A 10890-nucleotide genomic window follows, 5' to 3' on the forward strand; every position below is an offset into this window, starting at 1 on the left:
AATGCAGCGCGCTTAGTGGTCCCAGTGCGCACGTTCATAAACACACTGTAACATGCCAGTTCCTCCCTCTTCACTCCATCTCACCATACCCATCCTTCGTGCACTACTGATTCCTACCAGCTATGAAAACACTACACATAGCTCACAGAGTGGGCAGAGACTAGATGGGAGGGATTTGAGGGAGGAGACTAAGAACTTAAAAGGTGAAGATTTAAAATTTGAGCTACTTCAACTGGGAGGGAACACACTACAGAGGTGTATACTTGTTTGTGGCGTGTTTATAAGGTTAGTAAATCAACCCCTATAGCTCGAGAACTTAGCAATCACAAACGCTGAGCTCATGGCTTCTCCCTGTAGGGACCCCCCCCTCCCCTCCCTCTTATCCTCTAGTTGTCATTGGTGGGACAGAGAAATGGAAGGGGTGGGCACAGCTGTCAATCAGGCAGCAGGTTGGATCCCGACAATATTGTTAGGATCTTTTCCCGGCCGCATCGTGGCTCTGCACTGTCAACATATAGCAGGCAGTAGCCCGCTATTTGCTGAGTTTGGGTCGCAAGAGTACATTATTAAATGTACTCATGTGACCCAAAAGAGAACTATAGCCAAAAAAAAGGTTTTGCTATAGTTCTTTTTGAACTAAAGCCAAACTAAAATATGTATCTGCTTTTCAACCATTCTGTATAGTTTTAGACCTTCTAAAAGTGTTGCTCTCAGACATCAGCACACAATATTGAAGCATGGTGTTCAAGCGTATGTATATGTAAGTTTTAGTTTTTGATAGAATAGATAGATCTACTGTATATTTTCACTGGAGAGGTTCATGCTCTTTATTTGTCCTGGTAACCATTATCGCTGAGACAGGAAGTAGCTAAAATTCAAAAATTGTCACCAGACCCAGAAGTGAGGGTATATCTTTCAATTAGGACACCTTTTCCAGGAACAACTGTCTAAAAGGGGTTATTTCCCTCACTTTGGGGAAATATTCTCTTACATCAGGTCACATCTCCAGAATGGGAAGGTAGAGCTCTCAAAAGAGACAGACAATAAAAAAATAAATAAATAATAACCTGATGGGTTTTAACCCTTGCTAACTTTATCCAAAACTAAATACATGAAAACATGTTTTGCCTTTACATAAGCTTTAAGATCAATTTTTTTTATATTAAAAGGTTTTATACATAGTTACAGATTTTTTTTTCATTTCAGTGATGTTTTGGTTTTACACATTATATGTTTTTAGGTTTGTAGTCTGCTCTAATGTATTATACATTGTTTTTTTCAGGACAGATGGAACTTTAATTTGGTAACACATTTTGATACACATTTTGATTTTCTTGTTTTTTTGTTGGGAATAAATAGCAACAAATTTGAAAAAAAATAAGTACGGTATTTTACTGTAGTTTCTCCCAATATATTCAACAAAGCATGCTGATTACAAAAAAATATTACATTAGTGCAACAGTTAGGTAATGTTGTTGAATGTTCAAAGTGAATGTAAGCATTTTACTTTAAGAGAGCTTGATTCCCCTTTCAATGCCACATTGCGACACATGCAGGGGAAAAGCATTTTGTATAAATTGGTAGAATGGCGGCATCTTTTTTGCAGGTTTGAGCATTTGATGGTTGTGCAGTGAGGACAAATGTCATCCAAATCAAACAATGTTGCAACCTGGTAATTCATCTTGGGAGGGAATATATACTGTATTTTTTTTCTACATTTGTATTTATTATAATTTTTTATTACACTTTTTCTTTCACAAATGATCTGGATCAGGTCAAAAAGGTAAAAAGCAGCAGTCGTTGCTGCTATTGTTTGGACTGTTTTAGCAAACTGTACATCTCACGAAGCTCTGGATGATAAAGGTCAACTTCAACCTCAAAAAATATTTCACTTTGGTATTATTGCTAGTAAACTGAATCATGTGCTGACTTCGTATATTGTGCAATATACAATTGTTTTGTATTGTAGAAATATAAGTATGCTTGTGCTTTCTGTTCTTGCTGGAAATATTCTTAGCCTGAAAAAAAACCTATTAGAGCCACCACATCTGAGAACTAGTAAGCTGCCATACATTCATTTGTGTTTTTGTGTTTAGATATGCTTTAATCATGATGATAACCTGCTTCACAGAAGTGTGTATTTTAATATACATTCCATGGCCTAAAATGCAGATCATGGAAACATACTAAATGGCTGAAGTTGATAAATCGATATAGAAATAAATCCTTTAATCCCAGGATTATGAAATGCTTAAAGACACAGTAGTTTCATCAAAATAAAATGTTTATAATCAAACGAGTGGAAAAAAAAAGAGAACATGCAGGTTTGTTCCATCCATCTCATAATTTACTTCCAATACATTGCAAATTGTTTCTACAAATTATGAAACAAATGTTCAAACTGTTCTAAGTTGATCCTATAACTTGCTTTAATGCAAAGACCTTGTCATTTAAGTTTACAACCCTGTTACAAGATAATAACGATGGTTTTAAGCTTAATTAACAAAAAAAATAAATTGGTAGAAATCTGGATTTTGTCATTTTTAGAACTGGCATTTTGCTTTATGCAGATGATGTCCTCATTAGTGCAAACATTTGAAAAAGATCAGCTACATGAATTAATGCATGTTTAGGTTTTAAACACAAACTCTTTCTATATTTCCAAACTAAATAAAAGGTCTACAAAAAATTATTTTATCTCACCATCATATCTCAAGAAAAATATATCTGTAAAATACTGGCTTTAAATATCACACAGTGATTTAAAAAGGAAATTAATGCACTACATACATTAAATAAGAAACTTGGGACCCTGGCAGAGAAGCATAAAGTTACAAAGTTTGCAAAAAAAACCCAAAGCAGAAATTGATTGAGAAACAGGGCAAGCATGCTCAATTGAAAAGATAATAATAGGACACAAAAAAGTGAAAATATAAATGGTCTGGAATAAACAAACTGAAAATTAAAATGTCGAAGATGCAGCTGGCAGGTTGCCTTGTGTACTTTGTCATGTTTGGAACAGATTATTGTACTGTCTGCAGGCAGTAAAAAAAAACACAGAAGCCTTTGGAGCAAATCACAGCAGATGGCAATACAACAAACTGAACTACTCCACAGGAAGTAAAAGACTGAATAAAAGATTTGAGAGCACAATAAAAAAACCATTTGTGACATTATTCAATCCACATATACTCTGCTCCATTAGTAAAAATACAAATGTATTAAAATGTTGTAGTATGGACATTTGTTTTAATTAACTTTACTAAGAGGAAATATGAAACGATATTTCAATAGGAGTAATATGAAAAATCAATAAAATAGGAATCTATTTAAAGGTGTTTTCCAGACTTTACTAACTTCCTTCACCAATATAAGATGCATAGGCATACATTGCAAAATGTAAAACACTTAAAGTTTTTGAAAGTGGGAGGGCAAGAGAGTTTAAATTGCACTTGTGCCCAGATTATGTGCAGTAAGCTATTTACATATTCTTAACAAGCAATAAAAGAGTTTAACCACTTGAGTCTCAGAGTGGTTTTTGTTTTGTTTTGGTAATATCCATACAAATCCAGAGTAGGTATAGAGGCACTCACGGGTCTTGCAGCAGAGAGAAGTCCAAGCATCAGATTTTTACTGTCAACCTTTTGACAAAATGTAATTGAAACTTAATTGAGCAAAACTTTGTTGACAATAACATAATAATGCTTTTACTTACGTAAGACCCATGAGTGCCTCTATATTTACTCTGTATATACACATACCCACAAACATTGCATATTTTTCTTTTTTACTTTGTATTCACATTTTTTTTCTTCATGGGCGCCTGGATCTGAGATTCATTGACCAGATCGCAGGCTGCAACAGCCACTTGCCGGTGACAGCTGACATCCAGCACTAAGCTCCTAGGCTTAGTGCTGGATGTCAGTTGTCACCGGCAGGTGGCTGTTGCAGCCTGAGCCTGTGAGAAGCTTCTGATTTCCAGAGCCATTTTAAAATGGTTTCGGGGACTCAAGTGGTTAAAACAGGCCACCCCTGACCTCTTTTGCTGATTTTAAGGTAAAGTTATTCATGATTAAAGATCGTCCATAATTACAACAAAGTCCATTAAATCGGTTTCAGCTTAGAAACACCTGTTGGTTGTTTACACTAGAGGACAGGCAGCCAGCCAGCCAGGATCTGCTTTTAGAGAAAAACACAGTTCCTGTGTTTTGAATTTTGAAAATTAATTTCTTACCAATGCTTATAGATATAAAGGTGAATGGGGGCTTGTTTTAAGTGCTTTTACCACTTGTTCAGAATATGCACATACTTTACTGTGCATGATCTGGGCACAGGTTAACTTTAAAATGTTTAAAGTGTTAGTTCACCACTTTATATAAAACAAAAAGATGAACTAACTCTCAACACCCCCCACCCACGGTCCCCACTGCACTTAGCAGCTTAGATGACCTCCTTCACCACCTATCCAACCAGTGTAATGGGTTTTACACTTCTAAATATTAGTGCACAGCCCCATATGACTGCATTGACCAATGAGAATATCTTCTGAGCCTCCTTTCTTCTGAGACGAGAGTCTCATGGGTCAGTGCTGACCAATAACGGGTTTTGAAGTTTATGAAGTGTGCAGTCCGTTATACTGACTGGCGTGAGCAGCAAAGTATGTAATCTAAGCAGCTAAGCACAGCATGAATCGAAGGTGGGTGGGGTAGGATGGTGAGTTAGTTCACCTTTTTTATTTTCTGTAAAAAAGTGAACTGACTCTTCAACTTTGATCTCTGTTAATAGACATAGAGGAAGTCTAACACTGCATTAAACAGGTTAAATTTTTAACATATGATCACAGGAAAAAGGGATGGAAACATACAAAATGAGCAGGTACTATCTGAATTCCCATCCACTGAATATGTAACATTGCTACTTATCTGGAGATTTTAAATGCAGTTAGTAATGTAAACAATAGAACATATGTTAAAAATATGGCAAAAGAGGTATTGTGGGTTTTTAATTTAAAGCATACCTTGTTCTTTTGTTTAATAAATGCAATCAGTGAAAACTATAAAATACTTGACTGAACTGAGCAAGAGCCTAATTACTAGATTTTTAAGTTACTTACTCTCCGGCACTATAGCCCATGAAGAGACTTTGCCTCCTGACATTTTAATAGTCACAGGTAATTAAAACAAATCTAGTTTTAAGAGTTTATCTTTTTACTAAAATATATATTTTATTTCTCTAAAAGTAAAAAATCAATAGGAATTTTAAAAACACACGCAAATTAGAAAATCATGTTCCCTTTCGCAATCATTCTTTACAGCACAATATAAGGGTTAGTAAATTTACAATGTTTTATATAAGGAACTGCTGTCAAAATTCACTAACATATGTAACCTTTACAAGTTTCAAATAGCATTTTTACCTATCAATAAAGTGAATAAAAAGGAAGATTTTATAAAACAGACTTAAGAAAGCTTTTTTTTTTATTATTATTCAATTTGTAATGTAGAATGAATGACCCCTTTTCTCTAAACAAAATGCAGTGCATGCATTTTTTCTTGCCCATATTAGGAGAACACGAGTTTACACTAAGGGGCTCAACAGGAAAATACTTATTTACTATGCATCAAAAAATGCAGACTTGGTGTGCACTTTTTGATGCACTGATACACCTTCTTTTTATTATTTTAAGTGCATTATGAATATACCTATTTTATATTATTTAAACCACCTCTGTCAATGATGGTTTCAGCTGCATTTCCAAAAATTCCTACTGCTGCAAGGGAGCTGGCCCCACATTCCTTAAGTCCTTAAGACCTTGCCAGGTCTCAAAGAAATCCAAACAGTTGGGTCCATTCTGCTAGAACAATGTTTATTAGTAAAGATGTAGAAATGTATCAAAATAAGGAGCCTTGATGTATTTTCACACGCAAAGTGCTTAGTCTTAGGGATTTAAGAATAAACTGAGGCCCAGTAGTGAGCAATGTGGACCCTACTCTTTCAATTTCTTTCCACTTGTATGTCTCTTTATGAAAACACATATATTTAAAAAAACATTTTTTCCAATCAATTTTCCGATGCGCTTCTGCTTGAATTAATGGTGATAAAAAGCAAAGACAAGCTCAGTATTTAAAAACTGACCAGATCATTCAGGCCAGTGTTGTTTTATGCAGATTAATGGCTTTAGAAATGCATGTACCTGTAAAAAAATTCTACAGCAGTAAAAGTGAAGGACAAAGACCTATCTAAGCTAAGCTATGGAATGAATAATCGAACATTTGTAAATCAGAAACTTTTCTGATTACATTTTCTCATTTTCTCTTAAAATTACTTTTATTTAAATTTACTTAAATAATCCTAAAACATATTTTTTTCCTATGCTGCAGCTACTCTCTCTTATCTCTATTTTTGGTCACATAACAGCTTTCGTTTTAAACACACCATGAACATTTCTTGATAATGGTTGCTGTACCATCTTGGTGGGAAGCGCGTACCATTTCTTAGATGTGGTGGTTGCATTCGTTTATATAGTTCCCCCCCCCTTTTTTCACATGGTAATCCTCCAAACAATATACTTCCTGGGTGGATATGGTTACTCCTGCACTGTATCTATGGATGACACTATAGCCGATATCCAGGCTGGACTTAAAACATGTCTGCCTTTCTTCATACACCATTACATGGGGTGGGGATTTTAGTAGTTTACAGATGAACAATAACATTGTTTCTGCTTCCTGCATATCTGGAAACTGCATATCTGGCAAGATCAACTTGTATTTTCTGTACTTGCTGAAAATATTCTTAGACTAAAAAATATATACTAATGCAGCCACCACATCTACAGGCTGGTAAGCTGCTATATATTACATTTTTGTTCTTGGGTTTAGTTATCCCTTAAGAAGAAATGCCTCTGGCCCCCCACATTCCTAACCGAACTTATTTCACATACAAAATCACCTGTGACATATAATTATTGGTTAATTCATTGTGGATTTTCACAATTTGGATGGCAAAGAAATAGGTTTGTAGCAAGATTGTGCTACATTGAAACAAATGGAAATTGTGCATGTTGTCGTTTGACCAAATGGCCATTTAATGTTATGTCTAACTGGTTGTTTTCTTGATATGATATGTAAACTGATGAATGGCGAGAGCTCAGTATTTGCTAAGGGCTTTCCTACAAATATAAACTAAAGCCATAATGGATGGAAACAACTATCTTGTATAACACTGCCTCTGTTAGAATTAACTTCATGCATCAATTTGTAATCCACCTTAAAAAGCAAACGATGATATTTTGAAAATGCACTGGCCAGGCAAAACAAGAGGAATTAGAACCTTTACTATCCCCAAAGGAAACCATTCAATATACCCAAAAACATTTTGATTTTGTAACAGTATATAGTAAATTTTGTGAATTAGCTCTGAAAGATGATTGATCCATGTAACTTAATGTTAATTATTTTAGCAATTAAAATTAGTTATATTGTTATGCCTTGTTGTACAACTTTAAAGGCTACCATTAGCTTTAGCCTATTCAAGAAATATTCACAACCGGTCGCTCTGCAATAAAGAGAGATCTCACTTTAAGTGCCTTTCATTATCTGGGCTAATACAAGCATTTCCTAATCCCTTTTGCAGGGTTTTTTTTTTTTAAATTCCACAACTTAATTTCCCTTTTTTTAATTAAACATGGAACAGCGACTTTGCCAAAGCAGAAGACTCTACTAGCAGCAATTAGGCATTCCAATGCTTGCAGGAAGCCTTGCTCACAGCTCCCCTATTCCCTGCAGGTCCAATTGTATAATCTAATGTTTGGCCAAAAGTCTCTAGTCCTTTATTGTCACGTTTTTGACGTCTTTAAACCTTGTTTCTCCATGATATTCCACAGTTTGCGAAGATTGGACTGGGTGATAACATCATCTGGTTTGAACTGAAGAGCTCGGAGGTAGTTGGCTTCTGCCTCTTCTAATTTGCCGTTAAGATGAAGAATAGCTCCCAGATTCATCAAGGCAGCAGGATACTAGTAAAAAAAAAAAGGAAAAGTTAATTCCGTTGTTAAAATTATTAACTAACTCAGCTGTTACACCATTAAGACACTCTATTCAACAAGTGAAAGCTGAACGCAAGATGCCCATACAAGTCATATTTTCCATGTAATAAGACCAAAATATAACATATTTATTGATTTTCCAAAGATATCACCAGCCACCAATAACACAATTTGTTTCCAGATTTTTAGACGGAGCATCTGGAGGTGTGGGGCCTATTATGTTTCCTCTTTGTTTACTCAGCATGTTTTTCCCTTATAAACCCATCGGGAAAGTAGCATACACACCAAGCTGAAGTTATAATATGTGTCACATCAGATGAAGCAATATCCTAAGTTGTCTTTTTTGTTTAAAGAAAAAGAGTCACGAAGCAAAACACCTGTGTGATTAGGTGCAGAGGGAATCAGCCATTACTGACTTAAGTGCTACATATAGGGAAGTGAGTAGTTTAGCTTCACTACTTAGGAACATGTAGTCTACTACAGTCTGGTCACATAAAATGTTCTGGCCTGTGACAAATCCCCCTTTAAGGTCTCAACTTCAAAAAAAAAAGATAAATGCTTATCAGTATAAGATGAACTCCTTGTTGGCAATCGCCTACTGTACAATAAAATTAATTTCTATGGGGTTGATTTACTAAAGGCAAATAGGCTGCTCACTTTGCAAGGGAATTTGCACTTTGCATGGGGAGATTCCCTTAGCTTAGTGAATGTGGTGAAACTTCACTTTGTAAAGAATACCCAATCATGTGCAAGGAAAATGGGGGAAAAAATGTTTTTTGAACATGATTGGGTGATAAAAGTCAGTAGAGCTTCCCTTCATTCACTAAAGTAAAGGCAAACTTCCCCTGCTAAGTATACATTTCCTTGCAAAGTTATTGGGCTATTTGCCTTTAGTAAATCAACCCCAATATATTTATCAATTATTGATCAAAACCTGAACATAAATGCAAAGCCACTAAACATTTAATTGAAAGAACGCCAACACCGTGGGATTGATATCCATCAGATAGGTTTTCCTATTCTTTACACTAACTGTAAATACTGTACATTAATCTATGCATTAGCAAAACTAAACATTTTGGCCCTCTAATGAAAGATTTGGCACATTTTCTGCAGGTAGCAGTTGTCAAAACAGACTTGACTAGGAATCAAGAACTTACAAAATCACATTGTTGTAGAGCGACTGAAATAATGTAAAAGTAATTCTCAGTTTTTAAATTAATGCTGTTTTTCAATGATTTTCAGAATCCGGTCTGTGTCCGCTCTCAATGGCTAAACACAAGTAATTCTTCCACTGTTACAGAGTCCAAAGTTTTTTCAGCTACAGAATTACAGCATATCCAAGAACTTTTTTCTTGGTTTAAGATTACTTTAAATATCTGTCCGTGCATTAACCATTTCACATGCAAAGAAAAAAAAGTTACATTTTTTCAGTTTGTGAGGGCTTATCCCATTGTAAGAATGACACTGTGTCCATCCTGCAATTATTGGTTTAAGATGGATTAAAAACATCAAAGTAAATAGCAGATTTTCACAGAGTTGTATTTACATGCAATTTGAACCACTTTACAGTAAAATGAACTAATTTATATCTTACCATGGCCTGAAGCCATTGTCCTACAATAAATGTTCAAAGAGCTAGTACAGTCTCTGAAATTCACATCTTTAATTTTATCTGAAATTTACAGGAGCCATGGGAGTTCACCAGGAGGCTAATAACAACATTAGGCATAAATATATTTAATTGAAGTTTTATTTTTATTTAGGGCTATATCAGCATTTCCTAAAGCATGTACAGTGAATAAAACAGTATCTGTTAAGGTCTCTGAGACTTTATAGATTTGTAAAGCTGTAATGCACATGTGGAGCCTCTCATGTTTTCATACTGTTTACCTACGGGTCCCAGCAAGTTTTTCCTAAAAAACCCATCAGGAAGCTAGTGCAGGAACGTTAACACCATGCTCATCATGTTTTGCCTGAAGTGATAGGATTCTACTAATGCAATCCAAAATGATTGAGTTCCCAATCTGAAGTTTACAGCTACCAGACAATTAATGGTCTAAGAATAGATATAAATAAATAAATTAGTTAGCACCATCAACTGTCAAAAAGCTTGTAATGTGTAATGGGATGCTTTTCGGGTAGCTAAGAAATGGACAATATTTTGAGTGTTTATCCCAATTAAAGAAAATACTACACTATGCTCTTGCATTCTGCCTTCTTCTTTTGCTTTTTTTTTTTAAGAAATTCATATCACCCCAAACAAGTTGCATGAACTGATAATTCTGTTGAACGGATTTCCTTTTTCCCCTGACCCTTACCAAATAAAAATACACTGTCCTGGGACTATCACCTGAAACTCTCAATAATTTACAATAATCAAGTGCCTGTGAAATGTATTTAGGTCTTCATGTTGTCTTCTTTAACAAAGTAGACACTGCTCTTCCATGCTGACCAAGGCAGCACAGAAATGCCTCTCTCACAACTGGCATTATGCCTCGGCATATTAGAAATGAATGACACAGGGAAAACATGGCTATGGTTGAGTTTGCTCAGTCTTTCCTACATCAAATAAAGGTGGGGTTTCATCCCACCTTTATTTTATTGTAACGGCTGAACCTACCGGTTCTGCCATGTTACGAAATGGGACAAATGGCACCAGAAGTGATTTGGAAAATTGGCAGATGCTATGGCTTTCAAGGATAGAACCCTAAAAACTGTCAGGTTAAACAAAATTGACATACATTTTATAATCAATCATAAAGCTTCACAAAGCCTCTCTTGAAAACTTTAAGCTTCAAAAATTGTTATTATATATTAACATATACTGTATATGTACACAT

General features: G+C 35.2%; 1 protein-coding gene across 2 annotated transcripts in view; it reads right to left on the reverse strand.

Moving 5' to 3' along the window:
* Positions 1–7376: 7376 nt before the first annotated feature.
* The window catches only part of TMTC2 (transmembrane and tetratricopeptide repeat containing 2), a 257764-nt gene continuing 254250 nt past the window's right edge, over positions 7377–10890 (reverse strand). For both annotated transcript variants that reach the window (XM_018552935.1, XM_018552936.1), the window contains one exon: positions 7377–8017. In XM_018552935.1, coding sequence (XP_018408437.1) covers positions 7838–8017 — 180 coding nt within the window. In that variant the 3' untranslated portion in view covers positions 7377–7837. The remainder of the gene's footprint in view (positions 8018–10890) is intronic.

Source organism: Nanorana parkeri, unplaced genomic scaffold, assembly GCF_000935625.1.
Source record: "Nanorana parkeri isolate BGI_ZX_2015 unplaced genomic scaffold, ASM93562v1 scaffold101, whole genome shotgun sequence".
Taxonomy (NCBI): Eukaryota; Metazoa; Chordata; class Amphibia; order Anura; family Dicroglossidae; genus Nanorana; species Nanorana parkeri.